This window comes from Stigmatopora nigra, chromosome 7 (assembly GCF_051989575.1).
Source record: "Stigmatopora nigra isolate UIUO_SnigA chromosome 7, RoL_Snig_1.1, whole genome shotgun sequence".
Taxonomy (NCBI): Eukaryota; Metazoa; Chordata; class Actinopteri; order Syngnathiformes; family Syngnathidae; genus Stigmatopora; species Stigmatopora nigra.
In genome coordinates, this window is record NC_135514.1 from 2,538,583 (window position 1) to 2,562,793 (window position 24,211).

At 37.1% G+C, this 24,211-nt stretch overlaps 3 protein-coding genes and 1 long non-coding RNA gene across 12 annotated transcripts in view; 1 reads left to right on the forward strand and 3 right to left on the reverse strand.

Annotated features, from left to right (window-relative positions):
* LOC144198893 (protein MTSS 1-like) overlaps nucleotides 1-12,008 on the reverse strand; it is a 33,052-nt gene extending 21,044 nt beyond the window's left edge. For all 9 annotated transcript variants that reach the window (XM_077720100.1, XM_077720101.1, XM_077720094.1 and 6 more), the window contains exons 1-4: nucleotides 11,733-12,008; nucleotides 11,497-11,618; nucleotides 7,732-7,793; nucleotides 3,272-3,345 (exon numbers count right to left, since the gene is read on the reverse strand). In XM_077720100.1, coding sequence (XP_077576226.1) covers nucleotides 3,272-3,345; nucleotides 7,732-7,793; nucleotides 11,497-11,568 — 208 coding nt within the window. In that variant the 5' untranslated portion in view covers nucleotides 11,569-11,618; nucleotides 11,733-12,008. The remainder of the gene's footprint in view (nucleotides 1-3,271; nucleotides 3,346-7,731; nucleotides 7,794-11,496; nucleotides 11,619-11,732) is intronic.
* Nucleotides 12,009-13,088: 1,080 nt separating this feature from the next.
* Nucleotides 13,089-18,202, reverse strand: mal2 (mal, T cell differentiation protein 2). Its single transcript, XM_077720534.1, has 4 exons — nucleotides 17,946-18,202; nucleotides 16,091-16,261; nucleotides 14,077-14,277; nucleotides 13,089-13,653 (listed from the first exon to the last, which is right to left on the reverse strand). The coding sequence occupies exons 1-4, from the start codon at nucleotides 18,060-18,062 to the stop codon at nucleotides 13,582-13,584; spliced, it is 561 nt and encodes a 186-aa protein (XP_077576660.1). The 5' UTR covers nucleotides 18,063-18,202; the 3' UTR covers nucleotides 13,089-13,581.
* Nucleotides 17,736-20,750, forward strand: LOC144199124 (uncharacterized). Its single transcript, XR_013326842.1, has 2 exons — nucleotides 17,736-18,202; nucleotides 20,250-20,750. It is a non-coding gene; the product is annotated as an uncharacterized LOC144199124 (long non-coding RNA).
* On the reverse strand, nucleotides 19,327-23,447 carry LOC144199121 (uncharacterized). Its single transcript, XM_077720532.1, has 4 exons — nucleotides 23,240-23,447; nucleotides 23,066-23,149; nucleotides 22,041-22,922; nucleotides 19,327-21,003 (listed from the first exon to the last, which is right to left on the reverse strand). Exons 1-4 carry the CDS (start codon nucleotides 23,337-23,339, stop codon nucleotides 20,624-20,626), a joined length of 1,446 nt encoding a protein of 481 aa, XP_077576658.1. The 5' UTR covers nucleotides 23,340-23,447; the 3' UTR covers nucleotides 19,327-20,623.
* Nucleotides 23,448-24,211: the final 764 nt, after the last annotated feature.

Consider the following 24,211-nt stretch of genomic DNA (forward strand, 5'->3'; position numbering starts at 1 on the left):
TTTCTATCCAGATCTAAATAAGTCTTACTCAAATTCAAGGGGATCACTTTGACAAAACCATCCAATGTTAATATTCACACTGAGTGCTCAAGAAAAATGAATCGGTCATGAGGACAAAGATCAGTGATAGGCACATAGCCAGGTAATCCAAAGAGCAAATGCGTACAGAATATTGTGGCAAAACATACACAATGTTGATATGAACCTGTCTAGACTGGTCTAGGTTTGGGCAATTTGGGCCTTTTGAGTCATTTAGAAAAGAACATTGCATGGAGTTTATGTAGACACACTCATTACTAATCCTATGTATGTCTTTTAAAGTTTTGGACCCATCTGGTCCACATCCACATTTAATGAAGTCTGAGCTATCAGTTTATATTAACTTAACTTTCCCACGCCTGCTTTATAATACCATTTGTCTTATAAAGACCCTCATTAAACACAACAAAGAATCCAACCTGAGACGAGGCATTTTTAATGTGAATTATAAAGTTGTATACTCAATTTGCAAAAAGGCTTGCCCAATAGAACATTTTGAATAATAGCTTTAAAAAAACGATGACAACAACAACACCGGGAAATTAATCATAAATGCCTCTGGTACATAATGGACACTAAACAAATGGGAGCCCAAAACAAAGCGCATAAGACTTATGTAATCTTTGTGTGTGGTATGTTTAACTTACTGAACACCTAAGAGGTCTTTGGCAAGAATAATAATTTTGGGCTTATACATGTTACTCACACACATTGCCAGCATACAGAAAAATGCTAACCAAATATGTGGTAATTTAAAAACCTGTCCATTTAAAAGAAAAACAGTTTATTAGAGTTTCAAATTCAAACTGAACCTCAGAGTCCCTATCCAGCCCTAACAATCAGACACGTCGAAACAGACATTAAAATAGACCTATTGAAGAGGAATGGGATTAAAGTAGACACACAAACATGCGCACACACGTATGCACAGTGCATGTTTACAGCAAATTAACGCAGACAGTCAAATTGCATTCATAGTGAACCCATGTATTATAATAATTCGATCTCTTTCAGTAAATGTATAACGTAACTTTGAATTCCTTGGTTATTGCCTGCCCACAAGTGTTAAATTTCAGAACCATGTAAGTTTTGTCAGTGGCCTATTTAGAGATTTGTGTCTATGAAAGAGCTTTTATGAATTTTCACTGGCTTTTGGTGATTGTAAACAAGTAGAGGCTTGCAGTCAGTCAACTCAAAGACAAGAACTCGCTAGGACTTAAGGAAGTGACAGTAACCTGCCTGCAAGGGGGCATATCATAGGGTCTGCAAGTGAGATAACTGACCACTTGGCGGAACAAGGAACAGGCGTTGCGCATTATCTCTGGGAGATTTAAGGCTAACACAAAGTTTCTCTAGGCGCTCTGAGTGTGGTGGAGAACTCAGTCCACACGGTCTCCAGAACGCACACCATACAACTGGACAATATATCATACGTCATTGGGAATTCTGGCCAAGGAAAATAGTCTATATGAATGGGTGAATGAGAGCCTGCAAAGTGATTTGAGCACTTTTATAGTATAGTTAAATGTTCCTTCCATTCACCAATAACATTTTCTATTGAGAGGCATTATGCAACAATGCCTAAAAAAACAAACGAAACAGGACACTACAGTACAATAAAGATTTTTTAAACCAGTAGCAAATGTTTATGCATATAAAGTTGATTAAATTGAATTGTAATTCCAAAGATTATTAATGTACATATCTCATAATAGTGTACATACATTTGCTTTACACATTTCCAGTAGTATTTACCACTAACTATTTGAAATCAGAGTTCAAAGAACCCATGAAGTCCTTTGCAAAACAATAAATGTGTCTCAGCTTTCTGAACTCAACAGTATTATTGATAACAGTGCCAGAGAAATAACTCTCATCTGAAATTCATTACAACTATAAACAAAACAGGGTGACGGCTGTCCCACATTGGCAGACTCGATAAATCAATGTTTATAACATAAGACTCTACGCCTTCAACTACAGAGAGGGCAGATGGCTTTGAAAAATGATATATGTTGTGCTGATTTTCTGATCAAGTCTGATTTTCCACATCTGATAAAGCAACCCAAGCCTTGTACAGTTTGTAAAGTAACGCGCATTGCGCTTCCACCACAACCAACAGTACGTGGCCTTGTTGTATTGTCTTTGTTTGACACGAAGCCGTTAAATTAATTTGGGCTAACTTGCACTTTGTTTCACTATATTCTAGCTCTGGCTATTTATTATATGTCAACTATTAATAGTATCGTAAATTTGATTCAACCACAGCAGGGTTATGACACAGTGATATAATATAGAATTAGTAATATTACCGCTGGCTAATGAGAACAAGCCAAGAGAACACAAAAAAAGCCACAGTAGGCTATGTACGGCTCATTTTGACAACCCAGTAGAAACTTATCTGATCCGAAGAGATGCTAATCAACGTCAAATATACAAGCGCGAGCTCACTTTACACACCCACACCTAACAATGTATGAGTAGGGCAAAACATTGCTCTTGACTAAACCCTTTAGGGAGATCTATTATATGTACACGGCAAAACCATCTTACACGTAGATAGATGCCAAGTAAGTACAGTGTTCCCCCGCTACTTCGCGGTTCAGCTATCGCGGACTCAGAGCTTTGCGGATTTTTTTTTGTTATATCATGAATTTCACTCTCTCTCTAAATTGCCCCTAGGTATGAATGTGAGTGTTTATGGTTGTCCGTCTGCTTATGCCCTGTGATCGGCTGGCCACCGCCTCTGGCTCGGAGTCAGCTGGGATAAGCTCCAGCACCCCCCCGCGACCCTAATACGCATAAAGCGGTTCAGAATATATTTTGTGGGTTGTGTGAAATTGGAGACAAAATTTCTCTTTCTCCCATCAGCTAATTTTATTTTGTTAAACTCTAAATCCCCCAAAGACGTCAAAAAAGATGAGGGTGCATGTCAACACATCAAACACATGCACGACCATAGGCAATGGGAAAGTGACAACTGAGCCAATAGAGAATTACAATTAAGTGATTGAAATGAAACAAGTCACTGAGATCAGCATAATGATTAAGTCAAGACTGTTGTGGTTATGAGACTGTCAATTAACAACTGCTGAGAAAATATTTGCAATATCATTTTGGGGTAAAAATGAGGGTATTTAAGTGCCCATTCTAGTAAAAAAAAACATGGTAGTTGGTAGTTTCCTGGACCAAAGCACCTTCCAAATGGTACTGGCACAAATTTGATTCCTACCTCTTGAGTTGGTTGCCAGGTCAGCCACTTTCTGAAAGGCATCCAAGAAGGCAGCCAAGGCGACCACAGTGGCTCTAAAAGAGAAACAAAGGCTTTATTTACATAAACATTTTTAAAATTTCTATGGAAAAAACATTCTATTTTGCTGGCAATGTCTTGTTATCTACTGAATTTTTAAAACTGTAAATTAAACCCGATTACAAATCTCACCAATTAAATTCTACAAGAAAAATACATTTATTTACTCGTATATAAACCACACTGGACTATCAAAAGAGGCGCAGAGCATATATTATCTTTGCATTGTATATTATTTTGTGTGTTACTTTCAAATGAGTGAACTGATTCTAATTGAATTGTGTGTGTGTGTGTGTGTGTGTGGCGATCTAGTATTTAAATAGTCCAACATTGTCAGTTAGTTGTTTACACTTTTTAAAAAAATATATTTGATCTAATTCAACAGTTTGGCTTTGTGCCATGCATGGAAGCATACTGATGGGATACTTCAGACTCAACAGCCCACTCATTATTAAGATCACAGGTTTCAACATGAAAGCGTCTTTTGTTGCCACCCGTGTGTGCACGTGCTTTTAACAATTATCTGATCTTCAAGTAGACACTACAAATTATTTGTCATAAGAGCTGCAAAAACAAAGTGCCTGAATTTGTCACCACTTGTTTACCTCTGTTGTCCAACAGGAAACCTTCACATAGGTCTGGGCGATATGGAAAATGTTTTTCATTCATTCTTTAGTTTTCTGAACCGCTTAGGGTGGCCTGGCGCCTCTTGTTAGCTGGGATAGGCTCCAGCACCCCCTGTGACCTTTGTGAGGATAAGTGGTTCAGAAAATTAATGAATGAATATATTTCCTGAAATGAAGCACTTTGCATTAATTTATTTTTACTGTGTGTAATGTGTAAAGACAATGGTTAGACAAGACCTATAATAGCAATTGAAATGTTCAGGTTTTGATAGTAACATTGTTTCCAGGGCAATGTTTATGCTATTTTTACATTACATTGCACTAAGACAGCTAAAAGTGTGACAAAAACATATATATTGCAAAGAAATGAGTCAAAGAATTTCACCAATGGCAAATTTAACAAATCGCCTTTCCTTGATGTGAAGGATTCAATTTGTGAACAAAAGCTTAGCAAGACCTACTTCCATTTCCCATCGACAGTGAAATAGTGGGCCTAAAGCAGAGTGCTGACAATATCTGACAATGATAGAATGTCACTGCCACCATCTATTCTTGGTACAGCAGAAACTGGAATGTAGCTGTGGTTGATTTGGATCCTGGAAAGGGGGTGAATTTAACACCACCATCAGAGGCACTAAATTCCAACTCTTTTGAGATGAGTATATACATTTCAACTGCAAGTTAGCAATTGCATGAATGTTATTCAATTAAATGCCTTCATCCTTTCTCAGTATCTGAGTTCAAACTGAGTTGATCTATATTTTGAGCCAGAGTGGGTGCTTATTTTTTAAATAAAAACTAGTAACTAATTCTTAGTACATTTACTAGAATACAGCTGTGTCACACAGCAAACAGACCAAAGGAGACCATGATTAGAAATCAGATAGGCTTCATTCTACCCCACACTACTTCTTTCTGTCTATGTTACACTCAAACCAAAATGGAAAAGAGGGAAAAAATACCATTGCTGGACCCAAAATTGGGTGAACACTGTAATTGGTCGATTTCCTAGTTGCTTTGTGAGAGGGGTGCAGAGGGGATAAATTACAGAGTAGTGCCCTTAGGACATCATTACACACAGACATATGCCACAAGTACTGCTGGCTAGCCACTTATCCAGGCCAAAGTGGGAAGGTGGGCGTGTTTGGGATTTTACCGTGTGTGTGTGTGTCCCTCTATGTATTCCAGTCCTGCACCAGATTACAGAGCTCTATGGGTGGATAGGGTGTGGGGGTGGTGGCTATACTGTGGTCAAAACCACTACTCTTGCCAAATTGGAAGTGGCTAAAGACAACATTAAAGCAGACCAAAAAGGCTGTATTGTGGTTTACCATTAGGAAAGGTAAGTAGCACACTCTTAATGATCACAGAAGCTACTAAGTATGACCGATCCATTAGAAATGGCATCAATAAAGATGGCAAAACATCTGCATCAAACGGCTAAGAATAACTCCAGTAATCGGTGTAAATAGCAAAACAGTCTTGACTATAAATATAACTGCAGTCCTGACTTGGTTTGCCCACATCTAGGGGATATTCCTAATTATATGTAGCATTCTATTGGCCTAGTATGAGAGTGGTGTAGATAGACAAAAATCAACGTCATATTTCAACACACTTTTAAAAGATGAAAAGTCTAAAGGCAGCTAAAGATCACCAAACCTGAAATCACTTTAGTCCTTAAATTAAATCTACATTAAATGCATGTACAAAGGTCTCAACCTCCGTCGATCCCATTTCAGGAGTGCCCTTGTCCCATTTACTATCCCACTGCTGGTGCTTTTCCACTCCTTGCTCAACAATACTTGCCCGCCATAACCACCTCAGTTTACCTGCTAACACAACTTCTATCATAATCAGCCAAATTTATGAATGCTCGCAAGCATGGCCAGATCGTTCTTGGCAGTATGCCACAAATAGTTCTGTCTAGAGCCGTTCTGCCTGATTCCCTGGAAAGCTCACCTGCCTTTTGCCTCTGACCTGGAGCTCAGTCTCAGCATTGCTAGAACTAGTATGCACTATTATCAACCACTCATCCAACTGGCCCCTACTACCCGTCTCTGCCTTCCCAGCAGTGCTGAGATGCCCCCGCCTGCCTCCAAATACCCTTACTTGCTTTCTGAAAATAAAGGTCATTACAAACTGTCCCCATTGGGGGTCCAGTCCAGTATTGTTCTGCCTGACAGGCAATGTTTAACTCATTCAAATGGTAGATACAGAATCACAGGCTTCTATGTTGACACCAGCGCCATAAACCAGATGTGTTGGGACTTGTGTGAGCACCGTAAAGCCGGAATTATTTGGAGTTGCGAGAGCACTTCACTCTCTTTTCTGTTTGCAGTCAGCTATGAACCTTCGCCAACCAGTAGTTGGTCGTCTGAGTGGAAACATCCGCGTGTGTTAAACATTTCTGTGGTTACGCGGCGCGGAATTTTCTGTTAGCTCCAATGATAACTACACTTTTGGTTTGACTTCAAACAACCTGTATTCTTTGGCTCATCCATTGCACACAGGTCGTGGGAATTGAAACTGCCCCCTAGTTGCGTGGCATGTAAAGACTCTTAGTGTAATTAAACAACAGTACGGCCAATGCGAAGAGGCATAGTTGCCGAACTCGTGAACACGTCGAGGATGAACAAATTGAGACTGCTACTGCAAATACAAAATGCAGCATAATATTGTTTGTCAAGCAATTTTATGGTAAGCTAGAAAAGAGTCTGTTCAGAATTATTTTTATGAATTAGAATGTTACACGACACTTTAATGCACTGCCCATCAACGCATTTTGCAAAATTTACAAAGTAGCGAGACATGTTTGATTTGACTAAAATTCTGAAAAGTTACCATTAGAGTTTCACCATCCATTTTGACTTTATGCATGAAAGAGAGGTGAGAAAAAAACATTCCAATTCATCTTAAGGTTACAAATAAGAGATGAACATGAGCTATGAAAAAACTGCCAACAACTGTTTTAATATTTAGTTTGATGAAGCACAACAATTTGCAATGAAACTGTTAAAAATAACTTCCTTGTTTAATTACAACTACTTAGGTACCATTGTCCAAATGACCTTTTCACCAGAACAGTCAGTGGTCAGTTTGTTCGAATTTACTATCTACTATACGTAGTCATTAGCAACAGGACACCAATTCCTGCATCGAGTTTGGGTATGGCTGGGTCACATATTTAATCCCAAAATTATGGCACCACTCGAATAGCATATCACCATGAATCAGCCTAACACAAAAAAACAGATGAATGAAATAGCAAGTGGCCTGAAGAAAGTATTGTTTAGTTCCTAAGTCTTTATACAGCTGTCACTATATACGAGTCTGTCCAGAAACATGTGGACACTTACGCGGCAAGAGATCTGCCATGCTCTGTTAATCAAAGAATATTCCAGACTGCAGGATAGCCAAAGTTACAGTACTTGGAGAACAATAGCTTTTATCTGAGTTGTCATAAATTGTTTGTCCATTGACACGTGGCCACTTAAAGACAGCCAAGTGAAGTTGCCAGGAATGGGGGGCATTGTTAGCAGGACAGCGGCAGGAGTTGTGCAATTTATAGCCTTATACAAACAATTATGAATGAGAGATGGACAGGATGGAGAGAAACGATGTTTAGTGCTTCAGGCTTATTTAAACTTTCAATGCTGATTGGACTTTCTTATTTCACCAATGCAGAGAAGGTATAAATGCAGCTATATGAAGTCACTGCCATCATACAAATTTGTTCTGTTAACAAAAGCTCACCTGAACTGTGATTGCAGTTTTCCAGCCTTGGTGATAAAGTCTTCCCAAATAGGGTAGCCACTCTGTAAATAAGAGAAATGCAGTGTCATAAACAAGAAATATTTTCCAATTACCATAATTACATAACATTTGATAAGATGCAGGAAAGGGGAAGGATGCAATGGGCTAACTAGTTTCAAAAACTATTTACTTAAATCATTCTTTTTAATATACCTCATGCACCACCAAAGATTAGATTTTTTTACAACATTAATGAACTCAGATATTTACCATCATGTCCTGCAGGCTGCAAAAAGGGTCAATGGCTTCTTCGATTATAATCCCTTCAGACCTATACTATTAATACTACATCATAATGAGCCTGGAACCAAATGGGACTCCAAATTACCTTAATTGAGGTCTCTGGCTCAAAATAGTTTCATCAAAGTTGCTGCATGAAAAGAATGGTGTTCATAGGAGCCTGCAGGCTAAGAAGTGGATCTCAACAGTGAAACCGCAAAAGATAAAGAGAAAGGAGGGCTTGACCAAATGTTTTCCACTGATGTGTTACTCCTGCCAAGTGCCTTAGGAATGTTGTGTTATTCTGTCAAACATTACACCCAACGGTGACTCGGGCTCAATCCTTCCTCTGACTTCTACCTTTGAGAATGACATCACATATGTCCACTCTCCAAATTCATTAAATGCTATTATTGTTAATTGTGTTTTTGTGCCATACATGTGAATTTTGAAATTATGATTGCACAATAGATGTTTAAACTTGACATGGTTGTTGATAGATTGAGATCAAAGTTTAGCATTAGGAGAAACGGATAGTGAATTAATTGGTGGTTGTACATTCAAGTTTAGATTGAGGCCTATGAAATCTGCTAGGCAAGTCAAATTTTTACGTATACAAATAACATCATCGAGGGGAAATCCAAAATTTGATTCATTATGTTTGGACACATTCAGAGGAGCGAAAGTGTTTGTATTGATAAAAGATGATAATGGTCTGGCAGCTGGGAAAGAAAGCTTGAGGAAGAAATGAGGGTAGTTGGGATCATGAAGGAGGATACAAATGGTTGTCTTCAATTGGGAGATGATGCACTGCTGTAACCCATAATAAGAAAAGGACGAGGGGAAAAAGACGTAGGTGTGCAAGATGATTAAATACTTGAAACATGCATATTTGGATCACTTGAAAGGACTGAAAATGTTTTTAATAATATTTAACAACATTAGATGATGGAAAGTTAGACAAGTTAGCACTTCTGCCTTAAGTTTCAGGAACTGTAAGTTCAAATCTGGGTTCCGGCCTTCCTATATTGAATTTGCTGTTTCTCTCTCTGCCTGTATGTTTTGCATTCGGTTTCCTCCCACATTCCATGAACATGCATGGTAGGTTAACTGATTACTCAAAATGTCATGATTGAATGTCAGTGTGAAAGGTTATGTGTTTGTTTTTGAACTGCAATTGTCCAGGGACCAGTTATGGGTGCAGCTTGCCTTTTGCACGATGTCATCAAGGAAGTCATCAAGGATAGATTTCGGCACAATTAGAGAAGATAAGCTCATTATGGAAGGATAGGTATAATGACCTGGGATTTATGAAGACCAACACTTTTTCAGTCTTAGTTCAATGCAAAAAGCACCATCTTATATTCAGGCCAATGTGGTATATTGCCGTTCTTTGTGGTGTAATTGGAGTTTAAATGTATCAAGTTCATTGCATTTTTATTTTTATTGTTGACAAAAATTATTTGATGATAATTATGATTGTTTATATATATATATATATATATATATATATATATATATATATATATATATATATATATATATATATATATATATATATATATATATATATATATATATATATATATATATATATATATATATATATATATATATATATATATATATATATATATATATATATATATATATATATATATATATATATATATATATATATATATATATATATATATATATATATATATATATATATATATATATATATATATATATATATATATACACACACACACACACACACACACATAATACCTTATGTTCTGTACTTATGTATTTACACTGCTAAAACAAACTTTCCTGAACAAAGAAAAAAAGAAAATTTCTAGTGACAGCAAAAAATATCACTCAATTTGTAACATTGGACATTATTTTGTTTATAAGTTTATTGATGTTAGACAAATATTTAAACATATGTGGCAACCTTATTTTGTGCTGCACAACATGCTGAAAACAGATCAACTACTAACTGATTTCTATGGCTAAATGTTGGAATAGCTTTGTTCAAATTGGGAATAACCTACGGATGAGCTGTTTTTCTCTTCATAATACTTTTCCAAGGTATCGGATCGAGTGTTGGCAGATACTTAAAATCAGATGACTCAGGCTCAAACTCACATGCAAAAACGATTGGGATACCGCTACTTATACATATGTTATATTTTGAAAAATATGTACCTATGTATAATGCACACGTACCAGAGAATCCATAGCTACACTGTTGCAACTTTATTTCTGAACTACAACATACTTTTCACTGAGATGTTTCACTACCAACATACTTGCTTGACATCAATTCCTATTCAGACAGGGCTTTGAAGGATAGAGTCATATGACTTTGTCCTTTGGACCCCTGGAATGTTTTTTAACAACCTGTTTAGTTGAGAATCCCTGAACTCGAGGGTCAAATTGAGCTGTCACTTTCAATGTGGGGCATAATGAAGATTAAAAAGAGGAAAAAAAACAAAATAACACAAATCATGTGGATAATTCAAAGATTCAAGGGTGATAGCAGTAACAATGTTGACCATGAAACTAAACATGAGAGCCTAACATTTTTCAAATATCTGAGTAGGGTTTGGAAGCAAACGGATGTCTGGCCGTTGTGACCACCCCCCCAGGGTTACGAGTCAGCCCCTTGAGACCCCAGTGACATTGTCCCACTCCATTCTTTTGGACTAAATAGAGCAGCTGAGACAGTAGCTAATTGTCTATACAAGTCGTGTCTGTCAGTGAAAAAATAAAAATTCACACCTGCCTTCCTCAAAATAGAACATCCGAAAACCCAAGAAAACAACACAATATCAATTTAGAGCAGGGGTTGGGGGTCTTTTTGATGGAAAGAGCCATAAAAATGTAATATATTTTTTTTAAATACGACTCCTGGAGAGCCATTCTCTGAATTTAAGAGTCTAAATAGATGAACATGTGTGCCTTGTTTAGTCACTTCAGCAATTATAAAGTACAAAAAGTTTCATTGTTACATTGTTGTCAATGAGTGTCAATGTGAATATCCAAGCAGAAGAGTGTAATGAAAAAAAATATTATTGTAAGGCGCTGGAGGTAGTGGCAATGCCATAATACCAACGTAGCGCTCCTATTCCTGCGCTTTCTCACCACCAGTTTCCATAGTTTACCTCACATGTTAGCGGAGAGCCATATGCACTAATCAAAAGAGCCATATATGGCTCTTGAGCCATATATGGCTCTTGAGCCATAGGTTCCCTACCCTTGATATAGAGAAATGCTTTGACAAAAATAAAAATAAAAACAGCAACAATTACTTAACTATTATAAAGTAATGAGAGGAGTGTAGAACTCACAAAACCAAAAATAAAACAAGTAAGTCAATTATACACGCTGATTTCCATTAAGTTAAACTCCCAGCATTAAAATACGTGAATTTCACGAGAACCACTGAGAACTTTTTTTGGAAACTTGCTGGATGAAACACGTTAATCTTACCTTCATGTCTCCGATAAGAGTTTGGAAGAGTCCCCCAAGTGCACTGCAGTCTTTTTCGATAACAGTCTCCATTTTTCAGAAGACCCCCCTCTCCAAGTGGTCGCCCGACTTCAGGTCGCCACCTCCAAGATTCAGGGGGAGGAGAGGGGGGACAACACGTAAACAAAAGTTAAACTAAAAAACATCTACAATAATTCGTTCTTTGGCTTCAATTAAATAATAAAATATGTTTCTACCTCCGAGTAATGAAGAGAAAAAAGACGTTTGAGGTTGCTCCTGGTGCACCGTTCACCTAGAAGCTGTTGGAACGAGAGTGAAATTTAATTCCCAATCTTCTCAACGCCGTCGGCATCATAGTCATTTAAGACAAAATAAAAAAGAAAAAGTTAAGTCGAAACTAGAGATCCGATGAGTACATTGAGTATATTGACATGTAACCAGGTGAGATAGTCGCGAGGATCTTTTCTTTCCAAACACAGACGATAAGTGCGTGGGTGAACGGACACAAAGTGCGAAAACATACCAAGCGAGCATCAACACAGGAAAAGTACTTCCTGTTAACTTTTGGGAGGAAAAGTAAGAGCAGTGAAACGGAAACGTTCATGAAAGACAAGCTAGATACATCGAATCCATCAAATCTACAATAGTTGTATTATAGATGGCAATATATTTCAATACATACATAAGAATTAGGGGAAAAGTACATCTTTAAAATCACGGCTCTAATATGTAGGCTCGTAATTTCCTGTGTTTGCTGAGGCCAGCAAATTCAAAGCAGCAGAGCACGATCATTTGTTTGAAGAAAAAAAAAGTATAATTTTAAAAATCAGTTTATTTTCTCTTTCGTTGTACCTGATGATGAATTTGGACAAGAGAGTGCTACAATTGAAAAACAAAACATGAATTGCATACCATCAGTGACATCTAGGGACTGAACTTTAAATGACAACAGGTATTTTCTTCCAACAGAAAGGCTATGTATGTATTATGCATGCCTCTCGAGTGAAACCTCCTTTACAAATAACATTAATTAATTTTCCAATCTGCTTATACTAACAAGGGTCGCGGGGGTGCTGAAGCCCACTCCAGCCAACTTTGGTCAGTGGATAGGCCACACCCTGAATTGGCTGCCAACCAATCGCAGGGTACATTGAGACAAGTACGTTGGCCTCACAGTTCTGGGGTCTTGGATTCGAATCCAGGTCGGTCCACCTTTGTGGAGTTTGCATAATCTCCCCGAGACCACTTATCCTGACAAGGGTCGCGGAGGGTACGGATACCTATCCTTGTTGATTTTGGGCATGAGGCGGGGGACAACCTTGAATTGGTAGCCAGCCAATCACGGGGCACGAGGAGACGGACAACCATTCATGCTCCCACTCATACCTAGGGGCAATTTAGTGTCTTCAACCAGCCTACCATGCATGTTTTTGGAATGTGGGAGGAAACAAGAGTACTCACAGGGGAGAACCTGCATACTCCACACAAGAGGGCCGACCTGGAATCAAACCCAGAACTAACCACTCACCCGCCGGCCCACTTACAATACATACATATAATGTGATGAAAAAATTCTTTAAGGCAAACTAATATTTGTTGGTTTGAGTATTTAAATATTTGGATACACGATGATGATAACAACGATGTACCTAATGTTTCAGTTCTCGAAACGACTTGACTTAATAGGTTAATATAGGCTAATGCAATAAAACAGGAAGGTACAAAGTATATGACATCTCATGACATGAATAGATTTGAAATTGGGAAAATTTGCTTCATTGAGGATGTGATCCAGTAAAATAAGGAAGTTACTAATGAAAAAAAATTACATAAGCATCACTAACATTACATATTGTACATGAAAAAAATTACCATAACAATTTCAACATTTCTAATGTTGTTTCATCCACTCAGTGCTCAACATATTTAAGAGGTTTAATGACCCCAGAAAAGTCACTGGCCATTATTCAGTTATTCGTTGTTCATACTTGAAATAAACCATTCCAATTCCGCCCACAAAAAACAGCTTGTTCTATACTGAATGTTGGTGTAGATCTCTTGCAAAATGAGTTTTTGAGTTTCATGTTAGATTCTCCATCTCCTGAAGGCCATCACCAGACTGCAGCTGTAGCATAGTGTCACCACAAATGCAAATATCTGTGTAAAAAAAACAAAGAAAAGGTAGAGAAAGTATGAATTTAAAAATATGTTGGTTAGTATTGCTTTAAAAAAATATCCCATTTAGATTACTCTTAAAAATGTGCAATGGTGAGCAGCCCCATCCATTTTCTTCAAAACTTAACCTAATTTCTGCTCATTAAGCTTTGGACTTTTCACCAGTCAACACACAAATTATCAAACGAACAATTCAAACTTGTCTACACCCTTTTGGACAAAGTTAATTCTCCTTGTACTGATACTGATACACTTTCACTGATAAGCAGTATAAAAAAAAATATTACACAACATTAGATTAGGGCATGTGTACGTCGTTGTGACTATACAAGGTATAAAGGAAATAGTGTATTGTTAACAGTCAAAACATAAATGAAGAAATGTTTTCAAATTAATTTTACTCACTGTGGCCACTACATTAATATTGTATTGGTTGCCAGTCAGTACAGTGAACACATTGCCGCGAGGGTAGTGTATACACATTACAGCTCCGGTGCTGTTTGATAGAGGTGTGATGATGGCTCCCCCGTTGGCTGATGTCACTGCCGCCTCTAGCACGAAGGCAGCAAAATAAAAAAGCAAGGCTAGGAAATGGTAAAAAACATCCTGTAAAAAAACAACAAAAAAAAACAGATGCTGGGTTACAAGCTGGTTTATAAGTAAGTGAATGTATGTACCCTCAAGGGCCCCAGTGATTTTAGGCATACATTCGAACTGATGGAGAGAATACATTTTCACCAATCTGGTATCTCAAAAGTATGATAACTTGAAGTCAATCAGATGCTGTATGTCTCATCTCGTTTTCTGAACCGCTTTATCGTTATTAGGATCATGGGGTGTGCTGGAACCAATCCCAGCTGTCTCTGGGCCACCCTGGCCAGCCAATCGCAGGGCACAAGGAGACGGACAACCATGCACACCCATACCCATACTTAGGGGCAATTTGGAGTGTCAGATTAGCCTACCATGCATGTTTTTGGAATGTGGGAGGAAACTGGAGTACCCGGAAGAAACCCATGCAGGCCCGGGAGAACATGCAAACTCCACACAGACATCACCTGGATTTGAACCCAGGACTGTGAGGACGATGCGCTAACCACTCGCCCCACCGGTGCTATATGTTTAAAAAATGAAAATAAAAAAAGTAGTAATTGGTTAAACTGCTGTTCATTTATTTTCTGTTGTCGGTTAGGCCAGTTTTACGGTAAAATAAATTATCACACCTCACGCTAAAGAATATACAATATGTATGGTCATATAATGCTTACAAACATTTAGTTGTTTATACTTTGCTGAAATAGTAGTAAGGCGTTGCCAATTTGATTTAATAATCAGTACACATGGATCATGGTTGTGACTGTAAAAATTACGATTCTGCTAAATCAGGACAGAATTTTTTGGATTGAAGTGATAAACATGCAGTTTTTAAAGATTTGCATAGTCAATGGGTCGAACTGCCTTAGAGTGCTGTACTGTCAACATCTCGTTACTACAAACATTGCAAAAAGATGAGGGCATATTAAAACTTCAAAAAGGTTTACTATGGCATTAGAGAGAGAATGAGTGTTGATTAGTTTGTGTTGTCTTTTTTATTAGGCTGGTGGAATAATAACAGCCAGGCCTTTGTTATGTTCTGGTGTGAGCTCACACTATCCTTGTCCTTCATTGTTCTCTTGAATACAAACAACGCATGCTTGGTTTCGCCTGGGAATAAAGCTTTGTGCAAACTTAACTGATAGTACTACAGGTTCATAGACTGTGCATGCCTTTTTAAAAACCTCTATTTGCTGCAGTCATATGTGGGATCTGCTTTTTTTTTTGTTAGACGACCAGATGACTTTAGTTCGCTCAAATTCGAGCTTCTGTTGTAATTCCTGAACCTAATGGCAGGTGATGACAAACAGCAATGAAGAAATCCGCTGTTTTTGTGAGCGCTTTTGTGCTCCTTTGAATTCATTATTGTGGTAGATCCTAGATAGCTACAGTATCAAAAGGCCACTAAGTAGTGTGATCAGGAATTTTAAAAGGGGACTTTAAGATTTCAATTATTTAGCGGTGAGGCTTTATCTGGTAGACCAAACACTCTGATCTACTTTTACAGCTTAAATTTGAATATTTTTCTATGAAATTGTATCCAAGCTCTCATTTTGTCGGGTTTATCTGCACCCCACCTATTCCAAAATCATATTTCTTTATTTTTCATCCTTTAATTGTGATGCTTAAAGCAAAAGAATTACGGTATATTTTGACGAGCAAAATCTTTTAAGTGGAGAAAGCTATGATAAGATTATGATAAAATGGAACACCACTTCTAATCCTGATGCTGGTTGAAATGGGGAGTCATAATCAGAATCAGTTTTATCACTTTACATTAACCACTCAAATGAACAAATTTGCTATAGGCTCAAATGGTACTTACCAAAAAGTTCCAATCAATACTGATTCGGTCAGCCAGGCCAGTGATGAGGAATGTTAGATAGGCGAAGGAAAAGAAGAATGCAGTTACAGACACAAACATCACCCACCCTTGCAGTAAAGGGACAGGCACGTTGGAGGATGCCACCAGAATCCATACTAAACCACCAAATACCTGGAGACACAAAGCATCAATACTACATCAACACATGACACAATATGTCTACATTTCAAATTACTCTATTATAAAATGCAGTTACTGGATACTTTGAAGTAGATATTTGGTACTGAACCATACCTTCTCACCACTCGAACTACTGACAATTGAACCCAAAACACCAATAGAAATAGCTTAAATCACATAAGACATGTGTTCATTTATCATTTCAACAAACGTTTAAACGGTCTACCATGTGTGCTTAGCTTTTCTGGTGTAAGGGTAATGTGCTGTGTATCTGATATTAACAGATGGCTAACAATGAAAAAAAAAGAAGAGAACAAAAATGTGATGATAATTGAGTCAAACATGAGTCTATATATATATATATATATATATATATATATATATATATATATATATATATATATATATATATATATATATATATATATATATATATATATATATATATATATATATATATATATATATATATATATATATATATATATATATATATATATATATATATATATATATATATATATATATATATATATATATATATATAAAACACATACCTAACTTAACTACTGCATGGTATAAATAATAGATCGTATTCATACAGCTCTGCGGCGTCGTTTGGATGTTGATGTAATTGATCTCTGCTTATGTTGGATGGCCGCTTTCTGTTGATTCGTCGACCTGTCTACCTTAAAACAGGCCCCAAGTCTCACAGCTATCCTAGGACAGCTTTGGGAACCCCCAGGAGGAGGAGCTGTATAAAGATGCAGGGGAATGGGAAGTATGGGCTTTTTTCCTCAAGCTACCATTTCTGCCCCAACCTTAAGTGGTCGGTAGGTGTTGTTATGATATACACATACATACACACCCATTGTATTTCCCACACTTGTGACTTCCTCAATTCATATTCAAAAACAAAAAAGTGGTTTAACTTTCATTTAGCTTTTGTCATACTTATATGAATGCATTGCAAGTGCAACAAAAAATACTTTTTTTTAGGAAAGGTTTATTTATGGTGTTTCTTTGAGTGTTTTTATGTTACAAAAATTCCCATTGTGAAATTGTTTGGAAATCAGAACAAGGCCAGCCAGTGTCAAGGGGTGAACGGTTTTCAACCTTCCACATACAGTGAAAGCATTGTTTATTGAAAACCTTCTAACTGTAACCCAGAATGACGACTTTGTAGGAGTAACTTTCAACCAGCTCTTGTATTGGAGCTTTCAAATTACAATGATAAGAGGTTAGTTATTTCTTATTTTACATTTTTGTTGGCCCGAACATGTTTACTACACGCATTTTGTCATATATATCAAGTAAGGACATGTTTCTTATGAAACTGCATCTAAAATGTAAACAAGGAATTAATGAATTCTAAAAAAAAGATAAATGATTCATAGTAAAAATAAACAAAAGCTTGTGGGTGTCATGGACCGTGAGATCACCTTGCAGTTCTAAAGGTCGTCAAGAGAGAGACCATGAGGTTCCTTTACTCTGCTGCCATAAATAGATTTTAAATAATTATACTAATTTTTATTAAATCCAACCATTTCCTTATGGACCAATCAATTCAGTTAAGTACAATTATTTGCATGTAACATTTTAAAATAATGTACTGTAATTCAATGAACCAATGAACTTTATTGGTATAATCCTTCAGAAAGAAAAATTGACTTACTATTTCCAAACAGATCAGTGCTCCAGAGTAAGTCCTCAATACTTCCAGTCCCAATGGCAGCGAAATTGTGGGCGCTGAGAAGGAGGTGGCAGCAGGATTGGTGGCCGGATCCGACATCTCTCCGTCCGCCGCTCTCTGCTCCCTTTCTCGACCTCCTCCCAGGTTCTCTCACCCCCTCAGGGAAGCCACTGGAACAAAGGACAGGAGTCGGATAGGAAATTCCTCGCGAGTCATGTGTCCCTTTCTGAACAGAACAGGTAAGACAGGTGCACCGGCCACTCCTTTAGTGCCGTGATGCTGCGTTCAATGACATTACGGATTTAGAACGTCTTCATAGCTAAATGACCTGGGATTTATATGAAATCATTTTAAGCGTTTTATAGCAAGTGGTCACTGCATTTTTGTTATACAAAAAAACAAACATTTAGTTATTAGTTATTAGGTTCACACTGATAACATTTGCAATGCAAGTGTGGCCTATGTGAAAATATGATGTCCACATATTTGGATCTTGGTCGTAATTAAATTAGAAATATTATAAAATATCTATTTATGAAAAAAAAATGTTACACAAATATATATATATATATATATATATATATATATATATATATATATATATATATATATATATATATATATATATATATATATATATATATATATATATATATATATATATATATATATATATATATATATATATATCTATATCTATCTATCTATATATATATATATATATATATATATATATATATATATATATATATATATATATATATATATATATATATATATATATATATATATATATATATATATATATATATATATATATATATATATATATATATATATATATATATATATATATATATATATATATATATATATATATATATATATATATATATATATATATATATATATATATATATATATATATATATATATATATATATATATATGTATAGACACTTATTCAATGTGGTCAATGAGATTGACTATTACCTCAGGTCCTCCTGTGTGGAGTTCCTGTTGGTTGTTTCTTCCAGATGGTTTTTCTCTCATTCCCATAACCAGCATCTCAGGTTAATTGTCAGCTTTTAATTTAATATAGTCATTAGCATGAGTGTGACTGGATATTTGTCTAATCTACATCTGCTTCTGAGCAGTCTTGCCCAAATCAGAGCAACAATATGAATAATCACCCACTATGTGTTATGCTGTAAATTTATTTGTTTCCACCCATCCAAGCATAATTTAAAACATTTAATTGTAATTTTGGGATCTCACATCACAATTGAAAGCAATAAGTTCTGCTCATGACCATCCAGTTAAAAACTCACTCATTATTTGTGAAAGGAGAATGGGAATGAACTGTATTCATGTTTGTAATTTATTAATCACTTATGAGTAACCAATAGACATTGAAGGGATGACGCTGTAGCAACTGATTAACCAAGCGCACGGTTAAATGAGAAATGTAACCATTATTGTAGACAAAGCAGACAACAGATAGTCAAAGAGGAATGATGTTGACTTTGACATTATTGTTAAAGTACAAAAACAAGTAAGCTTTCAGAATTTGCCTTGTTGTTAGGTTTTCCAGACCGTGTCTTAGTTAATGTTTATACAGGATTTGGAATAGAAAAATCAATATTGACCTAACCTATATGAGGGCATTCAAGCTTCGGTTTAGGAGGGTTGGCGTGTAGTTACAAAGACTCAAGGACCATGGCATGCACTCTCGATCAATCACATGCCTTCATGCCATTGTTTTTAAGATCCCTACTCCTTACTTGGCAAATCTTTAATTACAACTTGAAAATGCATGAGAAAGTTGCGAGTCACATTTTTACTAAGTGTTGTAACACTTATGACCGATGATATTCATCTAATCTGGGTCTGAACTGGCAAAAGTCTTGATTTGATCTCAAATTCAATCATATTTAGCAGCATTTATTTGCAATTTTCAAGTGTTATCAATGTGTTGTCTGACTCCAACACAGCTCTTAAGTAAGGCAAAACTAGTGGCAAGTGGCATCTCAGTTCTCAGGCTGTAATTTTGCACCTTGCTTTTCCCACACGCTGTTGACTATTTTGAATGAAACCCTTAATTGTTCTATATGATTACGAACTGCAAGAATGGCAATTTTAAGACCGCTGCATCCCTTTGGAAGATCTCTATTTTTCAGAGACTGCCATTTCCCTCTCTGACTCATTTTGGCAGAGGGAAGGAAGTTGGCTAATAATCATTCATTCAATCATGCATTCATTTTCTGAACCACTTTATTCTATTAGGGTTGCAGGGGGTGCTGGAGTCTATCCCAACTGACGACTTCGGGCCATAGGCAGCAGACACCCTGAATCGGTGGCCAGGTGATCACAAGACACAAGGATAAGGACAACCATGCACACTCACAGCCACACCTAGGGGAAATTTAGAGTGTCCAATGAGCCTATCCTCCATGCTTTTGGAATGTGGGAGGAAACCGCAGTACCCGGAGAAAACCCACGCAGGCTCGGGTGAGAACATGACCTGGATTTGAACCCAGGAACCTAGAACTGTGAGACCGACGTGCTAACCACTAATGAAAAAAGTTTTATGTACAATTCAAACAAAATACAGGAGCACACATACAGCTGAATCTACACACACAGCCACACATTACATGTTAATCCTCACAAACCCAAGAAAGACTCTCACTACAAGGCATATCATTCCATCCCTTTCCTGAGCGGGACTGCTCCACACAATTCTCGAAACCATTGGAGTCGTTTGGCTCCCCTTTTTGCCAGAATCCTTTAAAGTTCAGTTCTTTCCCATTTACCCACTCCCACTCCCCCTCATTTTCAATGTCAGACAGACCGATCCAAATTCGATCATAATATGTCGAGATAAAATTCTGCTCCTCTTTAGTGGTAACGATGACCAGGTCAGCTCCCCGGTCTTGACAGTCTCTTCTACTCCTTTTCCATGTCTTTGTTTGGCCTTTTTCTGAGATATAGTAGCATTTCTCACCAAATTTGGTCCATCCCGATGGACACAGTTTTTCTAAGGGAAACACAAAGCACAGTTTGCATCACAAAACAGTAGACACAGAAAATTGACAGCAATGGTACTAATATGTTGTGCTAAGGGAGGGGTGTACAAACTATGGCCTGTGAGCTAATTCCAACTCGCAACCTGTTTTTTATTGGCCTGCAGAAGAAACTTAAATTCATCTTACATTCTGTCGCACTGAAATTGATTTAGGAAACTGCATCGATTTTGTTATGTATTAATGAAGTTACATTAAAAAATAATAGAATGTGATAAATTGAGTTATGCTTGGTTGTGATATTTTTTTTACCTTTTATCCTGTCACTGGAACATTTTCTCTTTATTCTGATCTTTGCTAATTTGCAATCTCCTAATACTTTTGGTTGATTATGTTAAATTAGATTAGATTAGATATCTTTTGTAGACATCAAATGTAATACTACTTATTTACTTGCAAGGCTGGTATGAGTGATCATGTTTCACTGACATTGGCCTTCCATTGACGTCTATCTCCTTCAATGGCAGCCAATGAGATAATATTATTAATTCATTCATTTTTTTTCAATCGCTTAATCCTCACAAGTGGCACGAGCGGGGTGCTGGAGCATATCCCAGATAGGGGGGACACCCTGAATCGGTGGCCAGCCGATCACAATGCACTAGAAGACGGACAACCATTCACACCCACACCTAGAGGCAATTTAGTGTTAAACCACCCTATCATGCATTTTTGGGGGAGTGGGGGGAAACTGGAGTATTATAATGTTGCAATCTTGTTGAGAAATTAGCAGCAATGCCAACAAATATTGCTGCTTGAAATGAAAATGATTCCTTGTTTATCTGTTAGCTGAGAGTTTCTTAACAAGCCAATGGAAAGAGCTCTCCAAAATGTTTTTCCTCGGTTAGTATGGACACGAAACCATGCTCCCACCAGAGTCAGAGTATTCCTTGCGTGTAATCTGTATCCATTTTAATTGGGTTGAGATGGAATCTGAAAGAAGCAACGTTCACAAACAAGCAGGAACTTGTTTTGTGGAAACAAAACTCACCCGTTCTGTTCTGGTTTAACTCTTCAGCTTCCTCCTTTAAGCCATCTCGACTAGCAACCACTGTGTTGAATCGGCTCTGTAGGACCTCCAATTCTTTTGTCAGGTTGCTGGACTGGGATTTCAGTTGATCTCTCTCGCCTGTTAGGGTGTCTCGCTCTGTCCTTAGGCTGTCTCGCTCCTTCTTAAGGGTATCTGTCTCATTTTTGATGGTGTCCCGCTCATGTTTGAGAACTTCTTGATTCTTCAGGAGGGTGTCTTTCTCGTTCTTGAGCCCGTCTCGCTCATTTTTGAGTGCCTCTTGCTCGTTTTGGAGTGTGTTTTTCTCAGATTTGAGAGCGTCGCGCTCACTTTTGAGAATTTCAAGTTCATTTTGAACATTGTCTCGCTCATGTTGGAGGGCTTCTTTCTCATTCTTTAGGGTGTCTAGTTCACTTTTGAGTGTTTCTTCCTCAATTTCAAAGACTCTCTGGCCAACTAGGAGGCTATCTCGCTCATTTCTGAGGACGCCTGTCTCATTTTGGAGGCTGTCTAACTCAGCCCTAATGGTGCCTTTCTCATTTTTGAGAGTGTCACGTTCATTGTGGAGCACATCTCGCTCGTTTTTTAAGATGTCACGTTCACTGTGGAGGACATTCCGCTCCTTTTCGAGTATGTCTCGCTGGTTCTGAAGCATATCTCTCTCATTTTGAAGGCGGTCTCGCTCCCCCTCGGCAGTGTCTTTCGCTTTAGTCAGAGAACAGAGCTTTGTATCTAACTGGTTTTTACTTTCTAGCAAGCTGTTGTATCTTCCCTGTATCTGCAAGCATTGTGAAGTCAGATTTTGACATGAGGGGAGACCAATAGACAGTTGTTCCATGGGTTTCAGAGGGCTTGGTCCGACATCTATAAAAAAAATAAAATATTTTGAAGTCTTAAAAGAACCATTGAAGATTAGTGCAGAAGATCTGCCATATAGCTGTGCTCCCACTCAATGACATAATCAAAAAGTGTGTTGGACTTGCAATCATTTCAAGGCATGTACTCACATTGGCTCACCATGGCTAAAATGACAATAAGTAGAAGAAGATAGAGCAGTCCCAAACATAATGCAACAGCTCCAATCCACCACACTGAATCACCAATGAAAAGTACAGATTAGTAGTGTTTTTTTAAAGTAGTTTGTGATTATTTCAAATGAATGAATCTAAAAAAATCCTTACCTGATTTTGGAAATCTTCCTCCATATTCTGATTTGGAGTCCATCAATTCCCAACCATCTCCCCTAAGCGCTTCTGACTTGCTATCAAATGTCACTGACATGTGTCTGATTTCTCTTCCGACCCTCTTAACTGTAACCCCAACATAGGTTTTGAAACTACTGTAAGGAACACTTCTTGTTAAGTCTTGGGCATCTGCTGATTCAGGGTAAAAAAAAAAAGGAGCAGCCACACCTTTGGGTGTATTTAAAGGAGCCGTGTGGGATAAAGAACTCTAATTAGTGGTTCATGTTCTTCATTTTCATCTTTTACATCTTCCTAATATGAAGTATCTCTTATCATCTTTCTATAGTCATGTTGGTGCTTTTGATGATCTATAATGAAGGATATGTACATTTTAACAGTTTGTTTTTATTTGGGATATTTGTCATTTATCATAACTAGAGGGTAAACTGAATTCTTGAGATTGTATGACAGTCAGCAAACTTCATATTTCCTCTTTTCAAAAACAGGAAGTCACTAAAGTTCACAACTGTTGCCATGTTTAAAACAGTTCATAGGCAAAACTGATTCCCAGCCAATGAAATGGGCATATAAAGACAAACTGTTGATATGTATATTTTTTTTCTTGCATGATTCCATACATTGTTCGTTTTTCTTGCTATATTCATTCCATATCATTTGTCTTATTAACCAAGTGGGACTCAATGTTTGGATAAGATAGGAATGAGAGCTCTCAGCTTCTCTTGTAGCAAGGCCATCGTAGCTGATAAGTTATTTTAACTCTAGTGCACCCGGATAGGAAATTTCCATTTTGGTGTGAGCCACATGAGAGTTAGGCTTATTTTGGAAATTCCTAGCAAAAACATGCAGAAGGTGAATGTCATTCTTTTGTTGAGAATACACAAAAAAACACAATTTACAGGAGTCAGATAGCCATCTATACTTTAGTTGCTCATCAGGTCTTTATATATT

Bases quoted from the DNA above. Each gene is read 5' to 3' on its own strand.
- mal2 (XM_077720534.1), bottom strand. From the start codon at position 18,062: ATGTCGGATCCGGCCACCAATCCTGCTGCCACCTCCTTCTCAGCGCCC. The intron at 14,278-16,090 runs GTAAGTACCATT...GTTTTTTTACAG, and splicing joins GTATTGATTGGAACTTTTTG to GATGTTTTTTACCATTTCCT. The intron at 13,654-14,076 runs GTGAGTAAAATT...TTTTTTACACAG, and splicing joins ATATTAATGTAGTGGCCACA to ATATTTGCATTTGTGGTGAC.
- LOC144199121 (XM_077720532.1), bottom strand. From the start codon at position 23,339: ATGTCAGTGACATTTGATAGCAAGTCAGAAGCGCTTAGGGGAGATGGT. The intron at 23,150-23,239 runs GTAAGGATTTTT...TTGGTGATTCAG, and splicing joins AGGAAGATTTCCAAAATCAG to TGTGGTGGATTGGAGCTGTT. The intron at 21,004-22,040 runs GTGAGTTTTGTT...TGTTTCCCTTAG, and splicing joins GTTAAACCAGAACAGAACGG to AAAAACTGTGTCCATCGGGA.